Source organism: Aspergillus ibericus (assembly GCF_003184845.1).
Source record: "Aspergillus ibericus CBS 121593 unplaced genomic scaffold BO80scaffold_45, whole genome shotgun sequence".
NCBI lineage: Eukaryota > Fungi > Ascomycota > Eurotiomycetes > Eurotiales > Aspergillaceae > Aspergillus > Aspergillus ibericus.
The window spans coordinates 41832-66392 of NW_020292143.1; the positions used below are offsets into that span (position 1 = coordinate 41832).

The 24561-nt window shown below is 53.0% G+C and overlaps 9 protein-coding genes across 9 annotated transcripts; 4 read left to right on the plus strand and 5 right to left on the minus strand.

Annotated features, from left to right (window-relative positions):
* The first annotated feature begins 592 nt into the window (after window positions 1-592).
* BO80DRAFT_389673 (glutathione S-transferase family protein) lies at window positions 593-1603 on the plus strand. Its single transcript, XM_025717123.1, has 4 exons — window positions 593-667; window positions 720-879; window positions 931-1164; window positions 1235-1603. The coding sequence occupies exons 1-4, from the start codon at window positions 617-619 to the stop codon at window positions 1549-1551; spliced, it is 762 nt and encodes a 253-aa protein (XP_025571704.1). The 5' UTR covers window positions 593-616; the 3' UTR covers window positions 1552-1603.
* Window positions 1604-1914: 311 nt separating this feature from the next.
* On the plus strand, window positions 1915-3592 carry BO80DRAFT_389676 (uncharacterized protein; the record flags this gene model as incomplete). The annotated part of the gene is made up of 2 exons (XM_025717124.1): window positions 1915-2184; window positions 2237-3592. Coding segments are annotated over 2 exons (1626 nt in total), but the record flags the coding sequence as incomplete, so codon positions are not given.
* Window positions 3593-3720: 128 nt separating this feature from the next.
* On the minus strand, window positions 3721-6759 carry BO80DRAFT_428234 (ESCRT-0 subunit protein HSE1). Its single transcript, XM_025720206.1, has 9 exons — window positions 6237-6759; window positions 6102-6151; window positions 5986-6020; window positions 5850-5925; window positions 5684-5782; window positions 5509-5629; window positions 4843-5451; window positions 4584-4793; window positions 3721-4533 (listed from the first exon to the last, which is right to left on the minus strand). Exons 1-9 carry the CDS (start codon window positions 6274-6276, stop codon window positions 3959-3961), a joined length of 1815 nt encoding a protein of 604 aa, XP_025571706.1. The 5' UTR covers window positions 6277-6759; the 3' UTR covers window positions 3721-3958.
* Window positions 6760-7684: 925 nt separating this feature from the next.
* pakA (mitogen-activated protein kinase kinase kinase kinase STE20) lies at window positions 7685-10478 on the minus strand. Its single transcript, XM_025714115.1, has 4 exons — window positions 8470-10478; window positions 8317-8416; window positions 7931-8265; window positions 7685-7878 (listed from the first exon to the last, which is right to left on the minus strand). Exons 1-4 carry the CDS (start codon window positions 10444-10446, stop codon window positions 7774-7776), a joined length of 2517 nt encoding a protein of 838 aa, XP_025571707.1. The 5' UTR covers window positions 10447-10478; the 3' UTR covers window positions 7685-7773.
* A 4210-nt stretch (window positions 10479-14688) lies between these two features.
* Window positions 14689-16634, minus strand: BO80DRAFT_389687 (putative nucleoside transporter). Its single transcript, XM_025717125.1, has 3 exons — window positions 16072-16634; window positions 15318-15999; window positions 14689-15267 (listed from the first exon to the last, which is right to left on the minus strand). The coding sequence occupies exons 1-3, from the start codon at window positions 16414-16416 to the stop codon at window positions 14774-14776; spliced, it is 1521 nt and encodes a 506-aa protein (XP_025571708.1). The 5' UTR covers window positions 16417-16634; the 3' UTR covers window positions 14689-14773.
* A 1208-nt stretch (window positions 16635-17842) lies between these two features.
* BO80DRAFT_428237 (uncharacterized protein) lies at window positions 17843-18395 on the plus strand. The gene has a single exon (XM_025720207.1). It carries the CDS (start codon window positions 18021-18023, stop codon window positions 18285-18287), a length of 267 nt encoding a protein of 88 aa, XP_025571709.1. The 5' UTR covers window positions 17843-18020; the 3' UTR covers window positions 18288-18395.
* A 466-nt stretch (window positions 18396-18861) lies between these two features.
* On the plus strand, window positions 18862-23409 carry BO80DRAFT_191865 (putative RNA binding effector protein Scp160). Its single transcript, XM_025714117.1, has 5 exons — window positions 18862-18934; window positions 18998-19470; window positions 19532-19803; window positions 19857-22149; window positions 22201-23409. Exons 2-5 carry the CDS (start codon window positions 19080-19082, stop codon window positions 23187-23189), a joined length of 3945 nt encoding a protein of 1314 aa, XP_025571710.1. The 5' UTR covers window positions 18862-18934; window positions 18998-19079; the 3' UTR covers window positions 23190-23409.
* On the minus strand, window positions 23325-23884 carry BO80DRAFT_191841 (uncharacterized protein). Its single transcript, XM_025714116.1, has one exon. It carries the CDS (start codon window positions 23739-23741, stop codon window positions 23460-23462), a length of 282 nt encoding a protein of 93 aa, XP_025571711.1. The 5' UTR covers window positions 23742-23884; the 3' UTR covers window positions 23325-23459.
* On the minus strand, window positions 23793-24428 carry BO80DRAFT_364046 (cytochrome b5-like heme/steroid binding domain-containing protein; the record flags this gene model as incomplete). The annotated part of the gene is made up of 3 exons (XM_025716133.1): window positions 23793-23960; window positions 24048-24174; window positions 24310-24428. The coding sequence occupies 3 exons, from the start codon at window positions 24426-24428 to the stop codon at window positions 23793-23795; spliced, it is 414 nt and encodes a 137-aa protein (XP_025571712.1).
* Window positions 24429-24561: the final 133 nt, after the last annotated feature.

Here is a 24561-nt window from a genome sequence, read left to right on the forward strand (position 1 = left end):
ATATTTGTTCTGATATCACACTGCTCCGACTGGCTTGGGCTGAGGATCCTCAAATTAGCCATTCCGAGAGACTCTGAATTTTACAATACTCTTGTTCTCCTCCCAAAGGATAACGAGGTCTCTCCATATCAAGCATGTCCAAGAAAGCTCTCGATAACGGGGAATGACTGGCACGAAGGGGACAAGGGATAAAGTCGTCCGCTAAAGCATACGAGATGATATGATTGATGTGGTGGAGGTAAGTATCTGTTAATACATTTGCGGGAAAGGCGACATTAGGCTTGCCTCAGGGGAAAGAATCCTGTGTGAGATTTGTATCCTGGTTGTGGAATCGGAAATGAGATGCTGTGAAGTTGAAACCTGAGGGTTTTGCAATATTCATGCAGAACGGTTATCATACCGTGCTGGATTCAACAGCTTGGGGTTGCGGCGATGGCATACCGAACACATCAAATGGTGTTATACAATCACTGGTAGCTCGTTATCAAAATGAGGGGTTGTCACGCCATTAGCGCTTATCTGTCACGATGGTCAGCCATCCATATAATGCCCATTCCATCTCAATCATCTGGACCTCAATCGCCAACATCGTCCAGATCAAACAACACTTACAATCATGTCTTCATTCTACGCCGAAGGAACCCCCGACGCAGTGAAAAATGCCAAGGTAAATGCTCAATCCTTAATCAAGTGCCACTTTGACATCTAACCTCACCCAGGGCCTTCACCTCATCACTACCCTCACCCCCAATGGCAGAAAAGCCCATATCTACCTCGAAGAGCTGAAGGAAATATATGGACTCGAGTGGACCACCAGCCTCATCGACCTCAGTACCCTGGAGCAGAAGAAGCCCTGGTACTTGAAGCTGAATCCAAACGGTGCGGTCCCTTGTCTTACCCAACATCTCTACCGAGACTCATACCCATCAGGCCGTATTCCTATCCTCATAGACAACACCCAAAGCCCGCCCCATGTAGTCATGGAATCTTCCGCAATCTTATTCTATCTCCTTGCAACCGTTGACAAGGACAACATCTTCGGGTTCACGGATCCGCTCGAGCACAGCCAGCTTGTCCAATGGACCATCTTCTGGCACGCATCCGGACAGCCCATTCAGGGACAGTATAATTATTTCCGTCGGAATGCGATTGATGAAAGTCCTCGTATGTAATTGCGGCCTCTTTCCTTTTCCGCATACCGATTTTCAGAAACTGACGGTTCTTGTGTGGGTAGATGCGGCACAGCGATTCAAGAATGAAGTGCTCCGTGTATATGGCGTTTTGGAACTCCATCTCTCAGGAAAGCTCACTAACAGCCCACGGGAGTATCTCGCTGGGTCGGGAACAGGCAAGTACAGCATCGTGGATATCAACGCATGGTCTTGGATCCGCACGTTCAAGTCGATTGGTTTTGAAGAAGAAGAGTTGGCTGCGTTTCCTCATTTGGAGGCATGGGTGACACGTATAGCTGACCGCCCAGCTGTGCTTCGTGGACTGGGAGAGGCGTATGATGAGGAGGTTCATCCCGAGTTGCTTATTCGCACAGAGTAATTAGTCGAGCAAGTAAGCTCTGGTTGGGTTCTTGTCTATCGGTGACTCGACTATGCCTCAGCAAGGTCTCGCATAGCCTATAGTATTTGGAACGCTAGGTGAATTGGTTCATAGGCGAACCGCCCATGACCTGTAGATGTGCTGCGCATCACGTGGTATCACTCAGTCTGCGTGAATGCAGTCCAAAGCGAGGCGACGCGCACCGTGTAGCAGATAACAAAGAATGATGTGGACTCCCTAGCTCACACGCAATAAGGAGGCTCTGGTGCAGTTGACATTGTTCAACCGGTCCTCTGAGCACCAACCGTCCCAACCCTCCTCATCCTCTCTATCATCTCACATTCCTAATCACTCTGGTCCAAGATGGAAGAGGAGTTCCCAAAGAAACCTGTCTCTGTAAAGCTGGGCCCGTTTGCCTATGATGACTATGGGGTCACGGTGAACGGGATTCCTCGAGCGTCCTCAGAGCTCTTGGGAAGGGTGTTCCCCGAAGACTCATCGACAGCCTCCCGTCACAAACCGAACAAGCGATGGATCACGGCCCAGCTGCAGCATTTCGGGCTCGACTTCCAGCCAACTGATAGAACTACCCAGCTGAGAGCTATTCTGGAGAACGCGTACAAGGATGGACAGGTAGGCGAGGACCTTTCGACCAGGAGGCATACTCCGGAGACTGACATGTTAGTGCAACTGTCTCGCACCAGCCACGGTCTCCCTAGAAAAGACGCTGTCCGGCATGTATGAGAAGATGCAAGACAATTACGAAGTCAAGAAGCAACACTGGCGGATGACGAAGTTTGCCGGGCTGACATCCCCGTCCGAGGAAGCCCTCTTCGATGCCTCTCTATTCATGGCCAAGTATTTCCTGACCGAGGAGAACGGTCTTCCCGACAAGGAAAAGCAGAAGGAGGCTCTGATCCTGCAGAATGTCGTGGGATGTCAGTTTGAGAACGCCACCAAGGGCATTCCTGGGCTTGCCGTGTGCATCACATCCCCAGTGACAGTCGTGGGTTGGGAAGACACCTTCTCCCGCGGGATGGACGCCGGCTTTGCCAAACTCGCCGAAACCCAGTGTCCGATCCTACGGTGCACATTCGAAGCCAACTTCGACCTGGGCCGTTTCATGGCCAAATACTTTCTGGATGGTCCGAATGGTCGCCCCGATCTAGAGAAAACGCCGGACCCCATTACACTCATGCCGAAGTTGGAGGAAAGGCTGTACGAGCCTCTTGCGGCCGCTGTTTTAGCGATTCCGGGCCTGTATGTCCGCGGTACTATCAAGAAGGGCGGCGTGTGGTCATTTCTCGGCTGGGACATCCATAAGATCATGCACGAACTGGAAGAAACTAACAGAGTTGGCGACAGCGAAAGAAAGCTTAATGACAGCTTGTTCGATACGGTGTGGAGCACGAAGCTGGAGCGGCATTCCGAATATCTGGAAGGCCGTGATGCCCCGACGGGTCCGCTTCAAATGGCCGATCTCAAAGGCCAATACATTGTTCGCTGCGAGGCGATCGATCCTTGGGGTATGGAAGACCTGTGGCTGACCATTCATCGGAAGGACCCTCGAGATCTGGGAACCAACGCGGGATTCTTCCTGGGCGATTTCAAAGGGACGATGTTGTTGGCGTCGTCCTGCGATGCGCTGGGCCAGACGCGGAAGGCGTATGAGGCTCGATGGGAGAAGAAGCAACCCCCCTTCTTCTCTGGCAACCCGGATCGGAATAACCGTGAGCCCTCGACGATTCGCCGGTTTGAAGACCCCTCCAAGACCACCCGCGTATACTTGCAGTGGGCTGGAACGGTCAGCAAGTGCAACCACGTCGACGATCAGAACGTGCAGATTGGCTATCTGGACTTCGCTGACTCCATGGCCGAGGCTCATGGCGTCATCATGGGACCTGCCTTTGAAGGCCGGAGTTACCCTTGGTCGATCTATAAACACTCGGACACCCCGGGGGGTTGGGCCAGCCCATGGACGAGCTTCGATTACTGGGCGGGCTACGAGGGCCGCATTAGGCACGGCGAGATGGCCATGTCTTGTGATTACGCGCTCTGAGGGACCAGTACGATCCCTGAGGGTTTTATGTATGGATTTGCGTCGGGAACGTGTCGGGTGGCTGCTCTTGTACGGTTAGGCATAGGAGTCTACGTAGGATAACAATCAAACCGCGCTATATGGTGATCGATGGAGACTGAACTAGATGGATTGCTACATTACCATTAAAGTCACATGCACGTTCCTCTCGCCGGAAATAGAACCGATCTTGGTATGGTACCGGGGCAACTATCAACATAAACGGCACGCTAGTATAACACAGACCCCTGACCCAGTATCTAGCCCACAGGCCCGGGCTCGGTAACAGAAGCCTGCAACGAGGAGATGAAGCCGGCCAAAACCCCAAGTTCACCGGTAGAACGAAGCTGGGTTGGATACATCAGTTTGCGATGGGTTATACGCCTGATAACTTCCGCCGGCGGCGTTCAGAGCAGGATACGGGGTGGGGGTTGTGGAGGTGCCCGGAACCGGCGGGGGTTGATGCATCGGTGGTGCTTGCTGCGAGGGGTATGGCGGCTGCGAACTGGCGCCAGCGGGAGGTCGAGAGGCGTCTTCAGGAGCGTAAGCAGAAGCTGGATAGTCCGGTTGCTGTTGCGGCTGCTGATGCTGATGCTGGAAATGCTGCTGAACGGCGGCCGGGACGTGCACTTGACCAGGGTACTGAGGGCGCTGGCTTGCGGAAGGATGCTCCACGGGGGGATCGTAAATCGACGTGCCTAATTCTTGCGGGTTTTCATAGGTAGACTCGGGACGATGATAAACTGGCTGGTAGGACTCGGAGGAAGATTGACGTTGCTGTTGCTGATATGGTGCGCCAGCAGGGGGCGTGCGACGGGGATCGGGCGATTGTGAGGTTGGAGGATACGCGTGTGCTTGTTCCGCACCATAGTATGCGGACGCATTGGGCTGAGGCGGTTGTGTTTCTGTTCCAGGTGTCAGGATTAAGCCGGTTAGGATGTACAACAATACGAACCTTGAGGACGAGGGCTGAAATATCGTTGAGGATCAGCCTGTGGCGGGCCTGGGGGATATCCCACGGGAGCAGCAGCCCCAGGATAGCCGTATGGAGGTTGAGCCGGTCGGCCATACTGAGGCTGTGCTGGGTGGGACATGGACGCTTCCAGGAGAGACTCGTAGTCTCTACGGGCCTTGATAAACTTCTCATTGAGCTGCGTGAACTCGTCTGCCCGAATATTAGCTGAGAACCACACCGGGACCGGAAATTGGCCTACCCTTCTTCTGCGAATACTTTCCAATGAGCTCGATCAGCTTGGGTCGAATGGCCAATGTTGAATGATACAACGCCGTGATCTCTTCATTGTCCTGCACATTGAGCTCAGAGCTACGAGTGCTGAGAAGAGTCAACAACTTCTCGACATTCTTGATCTGACCAAAGACATCGGCCTCCATCTGAGCTTCCCGCTGCAACTCCTCCACCGTTGGATCGGGGAGCTTCTCAACGTAGTTGAGGGGAAATATACCGGTCTGGCCTCTCAGCGAGCCCTTCCACCAATCCTTATAAACCGACTCTAGCACAGCAATGACATCGCCCTTGCGGAATTGCAATTCACCAGGTTCCGAAGGCTGAAAGTCGAATAGTGCTCTCACCCGCGACACCGTGGCTGCAGAAGTACCGGATGGCACTGGTTGTGAGGCGGCAGCAGGTGCTTGGTTGACTGGGGCAGCGCTCGAGCTGGCTTCAGGCTGGGGTGCAGGAGCCACAGTAGGCTTTTCTCTTATTGAAAGCGCGAGAGCCATCTGCAGTTCCTCCTCTTCCTTCTGACGATCCGAGTCGGTGATTTCTCTCTTCCCAGGCTTCGACGGGGGCTGCAAATTCGGGTCTATAAGAGGAAAAATGAGTTTCCGTGTCCGACATCTGTAGCGCTTCACGATCTTACTCTGGGTCTTCAGCTTCATGTATGCTTGCTCCATTATTCCAAAGTCTGGGTTGCTGGCGAACATTTCCGTCCACTCCTGCATGCGTTCTAAGATCTTTGACTTGACCTGCTGGTGGGTGTTCTGGATACCAGTTGTGAGTATGGGATGCCTTTCATGTGCGGCAATCTGACTTACTCGGTCATTCGCTAGACGTAGAAGAGCATCAGTGAAACTTCTAGATGCCAACTCGCGATGTATTTTTGGACCGCAGTTCTGAGCCAGAGCGTTCGCCAACTAAGCCAAGTATCAGCACGAGACCCACTGATTGTCCATGTCGTCACAATGCCCAAGAGCCACAAACCTCCAAGGTGTATAGCTGCACATTGGCGTTTCTGTGCGCGAGTCTCTTAATCATAGCGGCAACGGCATCTTTCGCTCTAGATATCATATCCTCTGTCAGTCATGTTTAACAGAGCACAACTAGAGGTCAAGCATACCCTGACTCCTCCGCTCCGACTTTATCACAAACATCCTATAACATCCCAAGTTCCCGTGTCAGATCGTTTCGCCCTCAACCAATGTATGCCAGATTAAGGTTTGCTGAGTTGCATACCAGAATGTATTCCCAGTTCTCGGATGTCAGGTTCTCGTCGGTCGCCTTGGCTATACCGTACATCGCTTAAGTCAGCACGGCTATATGTGATAGGAAAAGTACAAAGAGCGCCAGGAGGCATGGAAATGTTCATACCGACTGCATCGTCAAAGGCGTTTTGCTGTGCGCGAAACATCACGGGTTTCTTGCCTCCGGCGCCCAGAACGTCACTAGGTGTTGAGACTAGGACAGGTTGTTCAACGTAAACGAGATGGCAGTTCCACGATCGCGTATGACGAGCCAAAAGGCCGTGCTGGATAGAGGTATTGCGTCCCAATAGACCGGGGCGTTCGGTTCACCCTTGTTCTGCCCTTGATGTCCAACGATTCGCGGGACCCAGAGATGACACCCGATGCGGGGGATAGGTACACTGCGGTCAGCGGTACCCGGAGTAAACGTCGTCAGGCTCAATTGAGGCGCTCGCCGATCGGATGAATGTGTTGCTCAAAGAAATCTCCACGACGCCGGTTGGTCCGACCAAAACGAAGGACTAGAAGGTAGGTAGCAGCTGGGGAATCAAGATTGGGGGGATGTGTAACCGAAAGACAGGCTGCCACCTGATGCTCAGCAGGTGATCGCGCGGCGGAGAGCAGCGCCTCTGACGCTGACTGGCCGCGCTACGCCCGATTAAGCGAGGCCCGCCCCTTTACGTACTAGTGGGGCACTGCTTCCGCCGGGCGGGCCATGACGATATGCCATCTACATGCGATCTACCTTCTACGGTATACATACGGTGGTATTGAGGTAAAGAGGGGGTGGGAGATAGCAATAACATCGTGGCCTTCACGGAGGATGGCGAAGAATAATCGTGGACGTCCTTCACACCCATAAACAATAGCCCCATGGCACAAAAGATCCCTCTATATCAATGTAACCGCTCAAACACTAGTCGTCAATGAGAGCTGACCCTCAGTCATATCATCAAATCGGGGACGAAATAAAGAACACAAGGTGTTATCCTCGAACAATAGGAGCATACCATCAGAAGAACCAGATCAAGAAAAGTTCCACACTTTTTGTTCTTTTTGTCGTCAAAACAGTCGGGAAATGCCTCATAAATCATCAAGAATATTGATCGCTGGAAGAAGTCGGGGGAGCCCCCCCCAACAGCTGCAAGGCAATAAACAACAAGGTGGGTACCTGAAGCCGCTCCAGAAACAGGCTCCCCGTTCATTATATGAAGCATCAAGCTTCATCTTGAGCTTCGGCTCCATGACAACAATAAACACACTCGCAAACCGACAATATCAACAGCAGCGGAATGGATGGCGCAAGGAGATTGTACAAGCATCTTCCCCCGTTCAGGAACCAACATCGAAAGAACGAGTCGTGCGTCAAGGTTTGTCAAAGGAAGGATATTGTGCATGTGGGGGTTGGCAGAGACGGAAATGCAAGCCAGGCAGGAAAGGAAACCAGTTCAAGAAATCATCGTCCGATGAGGTCATCGCCATCTAAACATTCACAAGAGATGCGAAAACCGCGCAATGGGGGAAAGATGCGAACAAGGCTCTGCCATAATGCAATGCCAGCATATCATTGTCCAGCAAATATGGAATATCAGGAGTAATGGGTATCTGGGAGAGAGAAGACAGAAGACATCGACATATATAGTAACAGTTGAATGCGACGGTACCTAGGCACCCCCCTTCTGAGCCTTTTCTTGGGCTCTGCTGGCCCGCGCAGCCTTTACAAGGGGCGATAAATGGGACAGGGGCGCGCAAAGCGACATGAAAGGATGCTAATTGATCAGTCAGCAACCATAAAAAAAAAGTCAAGAAAACCGAACATACCTTCAGCAAGTCATGCGCCGACGCTCTCTTCTCGGGGTCCACCTTAAGGGCAAGATGCAGGAAATCACGGAAAACAGGCGACAGGTTGTGCTCATCCTTGATGGTGGGGGTTCCGTTCGTCGCGATCAAATATAGAGCCCTCAGTGGCGACTCGGTGAGATAAGGAGGTTCACCCTCGATCATCTCGATGGCCATGATACCCAGACTCCAGATATCAACTTTGCGGCCATACTCCTTTCTGGTCACAACCTCAGGAGCCATCCAGTATGGGGTACCGACCATGGTGTTTCGCTTATTATGCGAGTCGTTGATCTGGGCGCAGAAGCCAAAATCGGCTAACTGATGTCAGAAAAAGCTTCTAGAGGGCAATCCTGAAGACAGCTTACTTAGCTTGATATTGCCGTCCATTGAGAGAAGGATGTTGTCCGACTTGATGTCACGATGAATGACACCTTTCGAGTGAAGATGCTGTAAGCCACCCAAAGTCTGATGAAGTTAGCATTGGTAGCAATGAAGAGCTGGGGAAAGCTAGCACCTACCTCTCTGCAGACAGCGGCGATTTGCCCTTCACTCATGATGTTAAAGGTAACCACATCGGTCAGAGAGCCACCTTCCATGTACTCCATTACCACCCAGAGGTCCAGACCATGGAGGTAACTGTCCAAGAAATTGACAATGTTCCTGTGCTTGCTGTCCTTCATAACAAGAATCTCATTGATTATGAGGTCCTTCTTCGGTTGCAGATCCAAGTTCATTTGCTTGATGGCAACGCAATTGTTGGTGTCGTTTTCGTAAGCGGTAAACACACCACCGGACGCACCCTGGCCAATTTTGTTGAGGTGATGGTAGAGGCGAGTAGGGTCGCCAGGTGTACAGATGGCGAGCAGCCGTGACCTGATATCCATAGCATTACTCTGGCGAGGCCGCTGTCGGGGGCGAGCTGCGGGAGCGGCGCGTGCGTTCTGAGCAGCCTCATCGACGGGGGAAGCGTGTTGGGGAGGGCTCTGAACCGAAGGTTGCTTCTGCTCCGGACGAGCAGGTTGCTGCTGACGCTGACTGCGAGAACGGTCGAGCTGGATAGTAGCAATTGCCTGCTGGGCCGCGGCCATTGCTTGCTCTTGCTTCTGTTGATATTGCGCTGGAGTGGGGATATTGTGTGGTGGCCACGGTACGGGAGTACCATTTGCCTTTGAATTTGATCGGCTCAACTGAGGGTCAGACGGCAACGGCTCCGTCTCTGGGATGGGAGGCGTGTCGAACTGAGGAGGAGTATACGCCTCCTGAACTGGGCGTGCTGGCGCAGCACTGTATGAGCCCGTGGTAGGAGGCTGCGGTGTAGGCCGTGCCGGGGTCATACTGGCAGGGGTCGGAGGCTTTGGCGGTGCTCGATTGGGGACAAAGCCACCCACTGGGGGTGACATCGCTTGGGTTCCCGCAGGAGGCCCACGAGGGATGGGAGGCGGCGCTCGTGGATTTTCGAAGCTACCCTCATGGTTCTGTGGGAAACGAGGACTCGTAGGGGGCGAGTTCCGCTGCGAGGCAGGGACGTAAGACCCAGAACCGGCTATACTAGTCGGTGCGGAAATAGGGCTGGTGACCGATTGCTGCTGAGGATAGGCATGGTCGAACTTGTGCCAGACCTCGTCATCACCCTGGGCATTTTTCTCGTAGAATCTCATGATATCAACCATGGTCTGTGGGTGCTCCTCCTGTTCTTTTTTCGAGATACCGTTTTCCTGCAGCAGCCGTTGCCATTCTTTGGGAAGGCCAGTGAACTGGCCCGTCTGGTTGTCATAGCCAACATGAGTGACGTGCACGGGGTTCTCAGGAGCGGAGATCTTGATTCCTCGGGGGGAACCTAGCATGCTATTGACAAAGCTGGAGAAACTGCTCTTCTTGCTTCTGCCCGTGCCGAATGGCCGGGTACCACCCCCCTCATCGGATAAACGTTTCGGATTCGCCGGGCGGTCATTGTCGGTCGTCCTATGCACAAATGTCTCCATTCGGTTCTGTAGAGCTGTGAAGCTAGTTGACTGTCTCAATCCTCGGGTGTCGGGGCTAGTAGCAGATCGTAGGTTGGAAGGTTTCTGCGGAACAGTCTCGGTGGTGTTTTCTTGCAATGAACTGAGCATGCCCCGACTGTCTAACGGGGGCCCAATCAATTCATCTGAGCTCTGCTCGTTGAGGGAGAATCGGTGGGGAGGGCGGGCTCTGGGAGGATTATGCTGATTATTCGGGAAGTATCCAGGTTGATTGCCAGTGAGCACTGGGGACGGACCGCCGCTGTTCTGTTCGAGGGAGGATGAGGAAGATCCGTAGGCGTTGGACCTGGTCCGCGAATGCTCTCGACTTCCACCGGTGGAGGAACGTGGATAGACGGGCGCGGAGGGGTGCCGCTTTAGTGACGTGTTACTCTGCTGGCTCTTGAGGATGCGGGAGCTGAAACTCGGAGGGTCCTTGTGAAGCTTGCTTGACGACCGTCGAAATTTTAGGGAGGAAAAACTATCGTGATTCATGACGTGCAAGTTTAGGGGGGGGGGGGGGGGGGGGGGGGGGGGGGGGGGCGCGGGGGGGGGGGGGGGGGGGGGGGGGGGGGGGGGGGGGTAGAGGGACAGTTCGGCCGACTGGCAGCAGCAGGGTTGAGCGACTGGGATTGGTGGTTTGATTGGAGGGAGGGGGGAAAGCCACCGGGTGAGGCGGTGCGCGCTGCGGTTGTCCCTACCTACCGTCCGTCCGTGTCGACGATAGGGTAGGCGAGTAAGGCCGCTGGCGGGGGATGGGGGGGTGGGTGTGGGTGGTGTGGTGATGCTGCACGGTCAGATCGATAGCCCCAACTGGACGAGTGTCGTTGGAGAGACGGAGGAATCGGAGATGTAAGAGGACCCAGAATGCCTGAGCGACGCAAGGGAGGGCGCGAAAGAAGCTGCCGCGGACTACCGTCAACCAGTGGTTAGCACGTGGAGAGCCGCTGGATGGATCAGAGCAGAGCAGCCAACAGAGGCGGTGACTGGCCTGAGGGAATTGGACGGGGAAGAGGGGGCGAAACGACAGGAGAGGGAAAAAGGAAACAGACCAGGTGAGGGCGATTTCACTGGGTGCAGGAAAACTGCAGATAACCGACAGCTCAGCACACAGATCTGCAGCGCCAAAAAAGCAATAATGCAGCAACGATGACGGCGGGCGAGGGGGGGAAGAAGAACGGAGAATTGGTATGGGGGGGAGAGGTGGGAGGTGGGAGCGAGGCAGGAGGCAGGCCCCAGCAGCAAGCGGTTTAGTTTGGAGATTTGGGATTGGAGGCCGAACCAGGGCCAGTCTGCCAGCCTGCCAGAACGGCCCGTCCTGAGACGGAGAGTCAGGTCAGGTATTATTACCAGTGACAATGGAGACAATAACGGGCCCAGCCACTGGGGCCCGGTTGGATGGGGAATGTCTAATACTATTGATTGGGCTTAGAGGCTTGTAGGTAAGGTACGGGAGGACGGAGTATTGCGTATGGTAATCTCTACTACCAGATAGATACTAGCAGTCAGAGAAGAGATAGGTGGTATCTCTCTGCTTAATACTTACCAAGTCCTCCAGTTGTCAATCGGGCGGTCAGGGAGAGCGCCCGGTGCCTGTTTTCCTTTTTCTGTCCAACCCTCCAACTGCTGTGTAGATAATCATCCCCGGCAATAGGATTATTGACTGGATCATCTTCGAGGGAGGCCATTGGTCTCGTACTTTTGGGTTCCAAATTCGACCTGGATGGAGGAGCGTACATCAGCTGTCTCAGAGACCGTCGGTCCGATTAGGCAAAGAGAAAAATTCTAGACGTGTCCTTGACCCCAGTTTGCGTCCCGTTGGCGGGTGGATCGCGAACAGATGCTTTCCCTTCTCAGACGGGTTCCACCGGTTTCCGCTCCCCTCCTCAACACCTCGGTTTGTCAGTTGAGACAGGAGGCAGGAGACAGGTAGAGCTCCCTTGTCCCGATTCGTTGACGGTACACCCGATGTCAGTCGGAATGGTCGTAATCACCATCACACTACTCCGTAGTATCAGAAAGTACTGTCCTGAACCACCATCAGTTAATCTATCCGATAATCCTGCTGGGAGCCTGGGACAGACAAGAGGTTAGGCACCGTGGACACCTGGTACGGTTAGTGCCACGCTAGGAAGGCGGGGCTGCGAGAATAGGTTCCAACCGACTTCTGCCGCTCCCAAGTCGCAACCCTCTTCCAGTTCCATAATGGAATTAATCCTTTCATTATTCTATAACACGGTGGATCACGTTCCATGGGCCAGGGCAAGCCACCAATATTAGCTTCATTATTGATCTGGAGTCGGTAGCGTCATCGCCAGAGAATGTCCGCCTGAGTTGCCTCCTACGTACTTATCTCCCGAAAGGGTTGATAACTGATACACGATCATGGATCGGTTGTGTCTGTCAGCCTCTGATCTCAATGAAAACTCTGCAGGTACAGAGACTCTATCCATCACCATCAAATCGACCGGACCTGTACGGAATAGACATCCTCATTTCTGATCCCTGCACCTGCAGCCGTCGAGAGGACGTACCCCGGCCGAGTCACACATGTGTTTCCCGACCTGTCCCCCTTATTGACGGAGAAGACGGCTTCTCAGATGGTGAGATTCATATCATATCCATGATGTGACGGGTAATCGTGACCACGAGCGGAGAACCTGATGAATTCGATTGAGAGCAGCAAATCAGGGCGTGTCCTCACCCACTAAGCATGCAATAATCACCTACAGGAAGGCTTTCATTGCAGGAAATTATTCCAGAGCCTGTGGGTGAAGGTCTCGCCCCGCGGCTCTGTCAGTTCGATATATCACTTATTCTTATGTGAAACCTGGCTGGAATATTCTGCACATCTCAATTGAATATTGAGGGTACTGACCACTTGACCAGTCTCCTCCAAACTACCATGGAGCGGGATCGGCAAGTCCCGTCAATTTCTTCTCGGCACAATGAAGTTCGAGGCCTGTCTAGATTCCAAGGAGCAGATTGATTAACTATGGCCGTGTGGTCTGATGTCATCACCATTGATTGAATCGAATTGGGTTTAGTGACGATGATCCGATCAAGAATCCGGATACTCTCAGTCTCAATGATATTAATTACGGTAAGCTTACTTGTATATTGGGTCTATGCGTCCCAGCCCGGGTGTAATAACCGCTCTATGCACCAATAAGTCAAAGCTGTGTTCGCTCCTACTGTCGATGCGGCATTGGCTATATGTCTGTTCTACGGAGTACCTCAAATTCATTCATCTTACTTTCTGCACTGTTCACATCAGAACATTCCCTATATCTGTGTCTTCTGTCTGTACCTCTCCATCTTCTTCACACATTCTAGCCCATCAATTTAAACCTCATCTTGCTTTCCATCTCTGGCTCTACTTCTCAACAATTTACCATCATTATTGAATGGCTCTCATACAACAGTACCAATCACCATCCGTAGGCCAACTCCCAGATCCAACCCTTCAAAGTGAACCTGAAAAGCGACAGGCCTAGTCCCCTAAGAATTATCCTCGAACTACTCCATCCAACCTATTCTGACGCCATGATGTCTCAAGACGGCCTCTAACCCTCCTCTACCATTCACCTGGACACAGTAGAAGCATGTATACACCACCAATACTAGCCTACAACTAGGCACATTGCATAACATTCAAAACATCCACATCCCAAGCACAAAGAAGACAAACTCCAAATCTCTTCCAACAACACACCCAACAAAACGAACAGCTTACACATACCCCTTCCCACATGAATAGTTACATTGCTAGTTAACTAGCTAGTTAGTTAGTTATGCTATCGCTGAGTAATCACCCACGTCATGTCCTGTACTCCGTACCATGAACCGCAACCGAGGCATATCTACCTTATCCCCGCTCGATCTCAAAAAGCAGACGACGATCACCTCCATACCCCGAAGCCAAAGTATGGAGCTCCAAGCTCAACGGTTCGCTGTTCGCGCCGTGGAAACTTACTTTGAGTTAGTCGTATCGTATCGAGTTTTCTAGAAAAAGATGAGGTATGGTGAGGTGTGGTCCGCGATCATCATTTAACTTCAAACACCGAACCATACGTTTATACTACCCCACATTAGTATCCTGTGGTTAAGTATCTAATGACATCTGATTATTGAGTCAGTAGTTGGTCCTGTGTGATGATGATGGAATAGACTTTCGCGAATGTTCATCTGGAGGATAGATACTATCTACATAAGTATATATCCTAGTACTATGGTGCACATGAACCGAGGTACTATGTGAGCATAAAGCAAGCATGAGAGCTGTATACATATCCCTAGAATCATAGACTACTATCATATACTACTAGTATGGGTTTGAGTTCACATCAGCCAGTGTCACCACACTATAAATAGGGTGTGGCTGGCTGCACGGGGAAGACCGTCGGCATGCAGATAACGCAAGGCTTGGATCCCGAATGTACATGCTAGTTACTACATATAGGTGCATTCCTACTATGTAAATAAGTAGGTGGAAACTAGGAAGACAGCAAGCAAGCAAGCTAGGGATAGAGTTCCATTCATGCAAGGCGGGAGTATGGAGTATCTGTCTAGCCGTTCCGAGATGCTTCGGTGGATTTGCGGATGTACCGGTGCTTAAGTATCTATTGTATACTCCGTAGTGGTTACTGTTTGGGTTTAGATGGTGTTTAGTGGGGGAGGGGGTATGATTAGATAGGAGGTATATGTAAGATGGGCCGAGGAAAAATTGCGGCATGTGTATTATATCGTGCATTAATTTAGCACGATATTGGGGGTGTTCTTTTTCATCATAATATAGTACAGGAGTGATGGTCGGACTAATCTACCGTCCGATGTACTTCAATTCCAACGTCCGCAGGGGGATGTAGGATACGCTGGTGAAGACCAAGGCGAGCTCGTTGGCAATGTCTCCTCCGCCTGTGCCGATTTTTCTCGCCAGAGATCCGACATAGTACGTCTCGTCCATGCCGACGATCCAACCAGCGGCACCGCACAGGAACGCCGTGAGACCTGCGAATCCGACTGGGAGTTGGGATGGGGTGTTCCAGGCGTCGAGGTCGTAGTTGGCGAGGTTACCTTTGCGGAAGTAGTAATGCTCAGTGAAGAGGATGACGAAGAAGGAGGTGTTCCAGTAGCCCAGCAGAGAAAGAAAGTTGTTGAGGACGGCAAGCAGGTGGTCACGGCCGGCGATACCGATGACAAGAATGCAGGCGAAGACAATGAGTGTCCAGATGATCCGGGGGATCTTCTGGAATGGTTTGGCGAATAGCTGAGCGGAGAGTGCACCGGCGTAGATGGCGATGCAGTTCATGCCGACTGTAAGAGTTAGTATTGGGGAAGGTTCGAAGTGGGGTGGCTGCACTTACTACCACACAGCACCAGGAGGACAAGGAGGAATTTGGAGAATCCTCTGGGGTAGATGATGATCTGCAGGATTTCGCCGATTCCCTCGTCATAGGCAGCAGCCCATTCGGGGTTCTCGTCCAGGGCAGAGGCAATACATGCACCGAGTAGCATTCCGATGCAAGTCGGGAGGGAGATACCCAGGGTCGTGTAGACAAAGACCTTGATCTTGGAGGTGTTGACTGGGTAGTGCACGTAGAAATCGGATACGATAGAGCACCACGATGCACTTGAGCCGTAGATCACACTGATGAGACTCAGGACATTGCCGGACTTTGTAAGCCCCGAGACGGTAGAGGGATCTGAAAGGCTGGCATGGTGGGCTGATTCTCCATAGATGATCATGAAGACGACAAAGGCAATCATCCAGATAAATTGCTCGATCGTCATCACAGCCTTCAATCCGAAAAAGCTGAAGCAAAGACTGACGCAGGCGACAATGACGACTCCAACGACCATTGAGATGTGACCGTCTGAAACAGCGCGCAGAGCTTGGCCACCGGTGATGCAGCTGACTGAAGCCCAGCCCAGCTGTTCGATCACGTTCAGCGCCGCGATGATGGAGGACGGGTAGAAGCCAAAGGAGTATCTAGAGATGGCGACTTGACGAAGGCCAGTTCCGGGACCCATTGTAGCACACCAACCCTAATGAATAGATGTGTAAGTAGCCGAGCGCAACATGCGTTGCTGTTGTAGACTAGAAGATGGAGTGCGAACCGTGAGACAACCGCCCAGAAACGTCGCGCAAATGATAATGGCGATGGTCTGCCCCAGACTCAAGCCAAACTCCTTTCCCATAAAGCCAGTGCTGAAGCAACTGAGGTTCATAGTAGCCGACGCCCAGATGAAGGCCATGGCCAGGGTGTTGGGGGGCTGGCGATGCTCGGGAAGGACTCGATCCAGACTGTGAGACTCGACACCCAATTTCCGGTCCAGCGACTCTTCATAGTACCGGATGCGGGCAAAGAAGCCCTGCGGTTTGACTAGAGTCTTTTCCTCCACCGAAGCCGTTGCCTGCTTGGGGTCGATGGTGGTGCCATCCTCGAGGGATTTGGACTCCATGGCGAGGGAGGGGATTGCGGGGAGGAGGGGAACAGCAGGAGAGCAAGGAAGGAAAAGGCTCACGAGGCACCTGTTCTTCCCCAGAAAACGGGTGTTAGACCATGCATGTATTAAATATTTGTAGGAAAATTCGGCATCGCGCCTGAAGCCGGCGCCAGATGGGGTTAGAGGACCCTCGCTAGGGCCAGATCCGTTTTATCTTTTGCCGTCGCGAAAACGTTGCATTGTAGGTAAGAGTTTGTGGGACAGGATTTTTCTTATCATTGCCCCAGTAGTCTAGTCGCCCCCCAGGCGAGACATGCCTATTGTCTAGATAATTCTTCATCTTTTTTCCCGGATTCGTTGCCGACTTCGGCCACCTGCCAGCAACTCCCTACTGTGTACGCCGTGTCTGCTTCTGAACCCAATTGACTTTCATGCCGGGATGCGTGGGAGGGCCCTGGACTTCTGTGGGAAATCGAAGCAGCATATCGCCGTTAAGGTTTTGGTCCACATCGGCCCAGCTCTAGTGCCTGGCCGTATCAGCAGTGGGTCGAGAGGCAGCCAGTCTGTCAAGGACTCAAGATGCCAGTCGGCGGCAGAATTAAGTCTGTTGCCTTTTCATGCTACTACGTGAACTGCACCAGATTGGGAGATTGGTGTCGAGAGAGCCATTGCTTGCTTGACAAACGTACATTACGGTGAGAAAAGAAGAAACGGTGTGATGCAAGTTTTGAAATATGAATATCAAGTCACATCACGACGAAAAAAAAAAAAAAAAAAAAAAAAAAAAAAAACCAGAAGGAATGAGGAGCTGCCCGGCTAAGATCTCATCATCCTATTGCTGCTATGGAGTCAGGCCATGTAACCCCCACAAACTTCCTGGACGTCTGCTGATTTCGCCACCGCCAGCTGTGGATGTTACGTCGGCGGTCCATAGCAAGGCCGTAAATCTGCCAGGCCCAATGACAATCGTATCTGCACGATACTATGTAATGCATGTTTCTCGTGAGGGTGAGACAAGAAACCACCAGCAAGTCAGTGGCTACTGATATTCCAAAGATCGGACTATCTACTATTAGAGATGCGCATTGGTCTAGGAATCGCATTGCCAGCGCTTTTCTCTAGGGACCGGGGGATTGTAGTTAGTAGACCCGAGACCGTGTGGGAGATGCCGGTATCTAGTAGGCATCTACATCTTGTACGTAGGATGACTCCTACAGAAATCGGAGTTGTAGACCACGTTTCCACCCGTATAAGATGCCCGAGCCTGCTCGTCTAGCTAGTCATGCTTTCAACTTCATTTGTATCAAACCGAGCGAATCATTAAATGTCATCAGATTCCACCTACCGTGCTCGGCAGATAATTCATTTACCAACTTGATGAGTAGCATATCGGATTCCTCATCGTTAGCTAACGAACCACCTACCTGGCTCTCAGGAGGATCCGTTAAACCATATGTTTTCCGTCGGATATGCCCGTACGGCGGAGCCGGCTGTTGCCTGTCTTTGGGGGAAGATAACCAGTACTGTGGTGACTCCAGATATCATCCCAGGTTTCTCGGGATGGTGTAACGTCAACAACAGCATTGTCAGAATACGGAATCATCGGAGTCCACGGCAAGATGAAAGGCTCGCCTTGGGATCGTAGTAGAATATTTGCTGGGGTTGCGGCCACTTGCATGGGAAGTGTGTCCGACTCTCAGCCTCAACCTGCAAGCCGGGCGCACTATCCAAGCACACCAATCACTTCCGGCGCACCATGCCAGTGCCGGTTAGAGGATCGGGATCCTGAGAGGCGTGATGCTGGCGACAAGGGATGGCGACCGAATCGAGCCCGTTGTGACAACGGCGACCATGCGTGCGGTGGTGGGCTGTTTTGTTTTGGGTAATGATCGGTCGGATCGAGCCCGACCCTGGCGGATAATGGATTCTGGCAGCATGAGCAGACACCAGCCGTGATGTTGTCAGAGAGTAGGAACTGTGTCTGGACTATGGAGTACTTACTGTTCGACTGTCGACCGGAGGAAGAATGGCGGCTCCGCCATTCAACCATGGCCCGAAAGGGAATGACTTCCTCCCCCGGGCTTTCCACTTTCCACTCCGACCACTCGGCTTGTCTGTCCTCTTCCTCTTCCTCCTCCTCTTCTTCCTCTTCCTCCCCATCGCATTTTATCGCCTCTGCCATCGTGTCAATTCTTTGGCCTCCTTCCCCCTCCCTTCCGTTCACCTCTCTCCCCCTCCGCTCACCTTTTCCTCCTTCTCCGCCTTCCCACTTTTGTCCTCGCTTTCTCTTCTCCACCCCCCTCATTTCTCGGCTTAATCTTGGGTTGCAACATCGCCTTATATTTTTTTCGCATTTAAGCCCTGCAGGTAGCAATTGAGCTTCTTCCCTTCTTGACCTTCCGGTTTTGGCCTACCGCCTCTATACTTTTGGATTATTAGCTCAACGAGGCACCTCTACACTCGGTGTTGATATCCGGTGCTGTTGACGTTGTTGGCAGCGAATTATAATTTCACTGACGTCGATTGCTTGACGGTATGGCTCCCCCTTTACGAATATCAATTGGCATTTTTAGTTTGACTAATATCAGAACAACAGTCTTTCACATCCATTTCTCCCCTCCTCCAGCTCGAACATCCCCCCAAACTACCCCGACCCTACCTCCGATCGTCCCGTCACAATGGCCTCCGAAGTGTCCGATGTCAATGTTAACGGCGGTGCCAAGTCTCGGGCAGCCATGCTAGAAGAGCAACACGCCCGTGACGAGGCGCACAAGGTTACCGTGGAAGATGTCGTCGATGAGGAGGACCTTCAGCACCCCCCTCCCTCTTCATCGCTCAATGGTGAAGAGTCCAGCGCTCCGTCGCAGACCCCGGCCCCAGCCGCGACCCCGGTTCCCGCAGCCCCCAAGCCCGCTAAGAAGGCCCCTGCCTTCGATGTGCAGTCGGAGGAGCTGTTCCCTGCTCTTGGAAGTGGTCCGAAGCCCAAGGCCCCAGCCGCCTCTGCTTGGGGGGCTAGAGGTTCTTCGGCTGCTGCCGTTGCCAACGGTGCTGCCAGCGGCGCGCCCGCAGGTACGTCTTTGCGGCCCAAATAGACAGGAAAGTATCGTTGTACTGATCGTTCTGGAATCAGCAGCCCCTGGCGGTTTCGGTTCTGAAGTTCCCAGGATCATCAGCTTGCCCGGAAAGCACATGGAACAGCTCCGCTTGGCACCTTCCCAGATGCTCCCGCGAGGCCAACTCAAAAAGCCTCTCCGGGATATCCTGCGCGATATCTCCAAACGGTCCAAGGCCAATGTTGACATGCGCGGTGGACCGGGTGGCTCCATAATCTTTGAGGGTAAAGGCTCTGTGGATGCGGTCAGGCAGGCCCTGAAGGAGGTCGCGCAGCAGGTCGGATCCAAGGTATGCTTCACTCGTTTACTGTGGGGAGCGATTGACGACTAATGTACCCCTAGCAATCTGTCCGCGTTCCGATCCCTACATCTGCCCGGCCTCACATCATCGGACGGCAAGGAGCCGTTGTCCAGGACATCCAGCAGCGGACAGGAGCACGTGTGCAGGTTCCCCGCGCAGAGGAGTCTACAGCTGGAGAGGATGATGACGACAGCGATACCATCGATGTCTTGATTGAGGGTGATGCTGTCGCAGCGGAGATGGCCCGTCGGGAGATCGAGGCTATCGTCAAGGAGCGTGCTTCCAACATGAGTCTGCGTCTCAAGTCTATCCCGCCCGAATTTTTCCCTTTCATCGCCGGTGCTTACAATGCCAACTTGAAAGAAATCGAGGAGCGCACTAAGGCTCAAGTGCATGTGCCGCGGTACGATACCTGGCAGAGCCAACCTCCGCCTCTGGAGGCTGATCCTGGTCACGTTCAGTTCGTACCAGTCCCTGACAAGCACATCCATGTCTCTGGTGAGCGCGCTGCGGCCCAGGAAGCTCGTGCGGAAATCGAGAGACTTGCCGCCGACCTGCAGCGCCAGCTCGCCCTCCGCCAGCTCGCCATTAACCGTGGCCAGCATCAATTCATCCTTGGCGACAACGCCGACGCTTTGCACGAATTCCTTGCTGATACCGGCTGTGCCATCGTATTGCCCCCTGCCTCTGATGAAAGCGAATTCCTTACCATTACTGGCCCTCTTGATTGTATCGAGAATGGTATCAACCGGGCAATGGACCTTGCAACCAGCATGCAAATGGCAAGCATTGACCTGTCCCGCCAGCACCCCACTGCTCCCATGGGCCCCCATGCCCATGCTCGCGCCCTTACCCAATACCTCAGACAGCGCCAGATCATCAAGGAGCTGGAGAGCATGTACGATGCTCGGATCGCCCTTCCTCCCAGCTCTGACGGCCCAGTGACATGGGAGGTCTACTCCAGGGATGGCAAAAACACGATTCGCGCGCGCTCCGATATCATGAACCTGGTTCAGGCTCACCCTCCGGCGAGACTCCGTAACGTTGCGGTTGATCCTTACTTCCACCCATACCTGCGTTCTCGGAGCATTGCCAAGTTGCGCAGTGACTATGGCGTTCATCTTCTTGTGCCTGATGAGCTTGATAGCTCTGATGTCGTCCTTGTGTACGAGGGCCCCTCGGCTTCTGCTGCTCAGTTTGAGATCCCCCGCCAGAGACCCTCTCCCACTGATCTCGCTACCTTCGAGAAGGCTCTCCAAGAAGCCCAGGACTATCTTTTGAACACTCTTGGCGACCAAAACGATGTTGTGGCGAAGTCTGTGAGCGTCCCAAGCAAGTACCAGGAGAAGGTACGCAAGTTCATCTCCCGCGAACAGCAAGCCAAGGGTGAGGACGAGATCCCTGTCCGCGCTCTTATCGGGGATGGACGTACCCGTAACGAGTCCGAGGTCGCACTTCGTGGGCCCTCCCGCCTCGTCGACGACCTTGTTTCGAAACTCCAGGCGTTTGTTGTGGAGCAGGAGCAGGATGACCTCGAAAGAGGATACACGACAACCTTCGACTTCCCCCAGAAGTTCGCTAACTTCTTGATCGGCAAGCGGGGAGAGAATATCAACAAGCTCCGGGATGAGTTTGATGTCGACATCAAGGTCGAAGCCGGCAAGGTTGAGGTCAAGGGACCCAAGGCCAAGGCCGATGCCGCTAAGCTTAGAATCATCAACCTGGGCAAGAAGCTGGAAGACGAGACCACCCATATCTTGAAGATCCCTGCCCAGTACCACCGGGAATTGATCGGACAGAAGGGAAGCCAGGTCAACAGACTCCAAGACCGTTATTCTGTTCGTGTTCAGTTCCCCAGGGCTGCGGTGGCGGCCACCATCAACGATGATCAGTCGGTCGCTGAAAACTCCAGCGACGCGGGTGGCTCTCGCCCCAACCGCCCGCAGCAGGCTCTGGATGAGGTTATTGTCAAGGGTCCCAGCAAGGGTGCTGATTCTGCGCGAGATGAGATCCTTAGCTTGCTCCAGTGGGTCATTGACCACTCCTATGCGGCTTCAGTTTCCGTCGCCCAAGCTCAGATCCCGTCCTTGATCGGCCAGCGCGGGCGCGAAATGGACAAGCTCCGCGCGGATACCGGTGCCCAGATCGACGTTCCTGGAGTCAACGATGCTCCGGATGACTCGGGCCGTGTGCAGATCAAGATTAGAGGCACAAAACAGCAGGTTGAGGAGGCAAAGAAGATCCTGCTGCAGCGGTCTAGTGAATTCGACTCGATTGTCACAAAGACAATTGACGTGGACAAGAAGTACCATAAGTCGCTTATCGGCAGCGGTGGTAAGTTTCTGCGTCCGCTATATGATGATCTGTTCACTAACAAACGTCCAGGCGCGAACATTCGCAAGATTGTCGCCGAGGCCGGTGGCCCTACCGATGGCAGCGCCTCCCGAATGGTCAAGTTCCCGCGCCCGGAGAGCCCTGACTCCACTATTAAGCTTGAAGGAAATGGCCAGGTGGTCGACAAGATCGTTGCTGCGATCCAGGACTTCGTCAAGGAGCGTGAGGATCAAGTGTCCGTGACCGTTGAGGTTCCTCCTTCTCAACATCGTCTGCTCATTGGTCGTGGAGGTGAGACCCGCCGTGGCATCGAGTCGAAATTTAACATCACCCTTGATATCCCTAAGCAGGGCTCTGGACGCTCTGATATCAAGCTGAAGGGCCCGACCACCGCTGTTGCGGATGCTAAAGAGCACATCCAGTCTATGCTTAAGGACCAGCAGGGTGAGACCGTGGAAGTTCCCCGGAATTTGCACCATGTGATTGCGGACAATGGCTCTTTCTTCCGTCGCCTTCGCAACGACTACCGCGTGACTGTGGATCATGCTGGCCAGCAAGTGCCGCCCAAGCCCGCTTCCGAAGACTCCCGCGCTGCCGTCAACGGTGCCTCTTCTCTCCCCTTGATCACGGATGAGCCTAGCGACGCCGTCGAGGCTCACTCGTGGAAGATTGTTGACAACAGCCCCGCAGCTGTTGACCCCTCCGAGCCTGCGACCATCCCGTGGGTTCTGGCGGGAACCAGTGACAATGTGGCCAAGGCCAAGGCGGCCTTGGAGAAGGCCATTGCCAATGCATCCCAGCAGTCAGCTACTGGCTACCTCATCCTGCCCGACCCGAAGACTTACCGCTTCGTTGTCGGACAGGGAGGCAGCCAAATCAACGCTATCCGCAAGCAGACTGGCTGCCGGATCAACGTGCCCAAGGACCAAGCCAAGGGCGAGGCGATTGAGATCAAGGGAAGCAAGGAAGGCTTGGAAGAAGCCAAGGATATGATCCTGGATGCTGTCCGCGCTGGATTGAGCGGCAACTCCCGGTCATAGGAGTCAACTTGATTGGTGTCATGTACGGCTGTTGGCATAAAGAGTCTGGCGGCCGATATTTTCCTTCTATTTTTGTCTAATGTTCTCCCAAAAGAAGACTGTGTTGTACATCTACTCGCATGAGAGGCAGTTGGGTTTGCATCTGCCTTGAACATTTTGTGATTAGGCCTCACTCCCCTTATAAATATAAATGCATCTACATGATTTCAACGACTCTAGGCGGGACCGCGTATAAACACCATGGTAGGGAAACAATGTGTAATCGAATCCTCAGATTCGAGTGCGCACCCGGTTTATCCTCGGCTTTGTACAGTCAATGTTGAATGAAGCGACCATGAGTAAATCGGACATCTGTGAAATTGCTTGCACTCTAAGAAGAAAAAAAGGAATGAGACATAAATCATGAATATCTGCACTGGATATCACCCAACAACCCCCTAATGCTGGCGAGAAGTAAAAATAGCCGAGATCGACGGGGCCAAAGACAAAATCAAAAGCAGACAAGAAATGGAGAGATTCAGAAATTCGGAGATTCTTTAGGGTCATATTCATTTCTCTGTTTTTTTTTGTCTTATTTCTCAATTATTATTGAAGGTATATCGTTTACTGCGTCTCCGCGGCGGAGGCAGTCTGGAGGTACTGGTAGGCACCGTAGGCGATCAGACCACCGACCAAGACGATGGCGTAGAGGCCAACACCGAGGCCGCCATCGCTGGAGCTGGAGGGACCGGAAGAGGACTGGGGCTTCTCGCGGGGAGCAGGGTCGCCGGGCTGGAAAGGGTTCGTTAGTGGGATTGAAATTTACGAAAATCAGGCGACTAAGGTGAAAGAATGAGGACTGGTCTGTTTGCGACGTACCATGCGCTTGACGTTGCCGACGAGGAGACCATCCAGGATCTCGCGGGCCTCGTCACTGTGACCGACATCCTCGAAAGCCTCGGTACCGTCCTGGCCGGCCACATCGAGAAGGACTTCCTCACCACCACTACATTCGGGTTGTGTTAGTTGGGTTCACATTATTTTTGTTCTTCGGTGATCCTTTCAGGACGCCCTCTGGGGTTGGGGGTTTCCGGGCGCGGTGTGCGCATAGGGAATAGATGACAAGGGCTCAATCACGTACGGGTGCTCATCGACGAAAGAGGAGACGTCGTAGACCTTGTCGTGGATGACCATGTAAAGGTCCTTCTTGGTGTTGTGGGCGCTGACCTCCTGGAGGGTGAGTTCCTTTGCGTCGGACATGGTTGCGGTAGGGACTGTAAGTGAGAAAAGATGGCACGGTCAGCGACTGAAACTGTCCAAGTTGCAGGTGAGACTGATAAGCAGGGAAATTTCGGGATTGAGTTGGGATGGATTCATGTGAATGTTCGGCAGT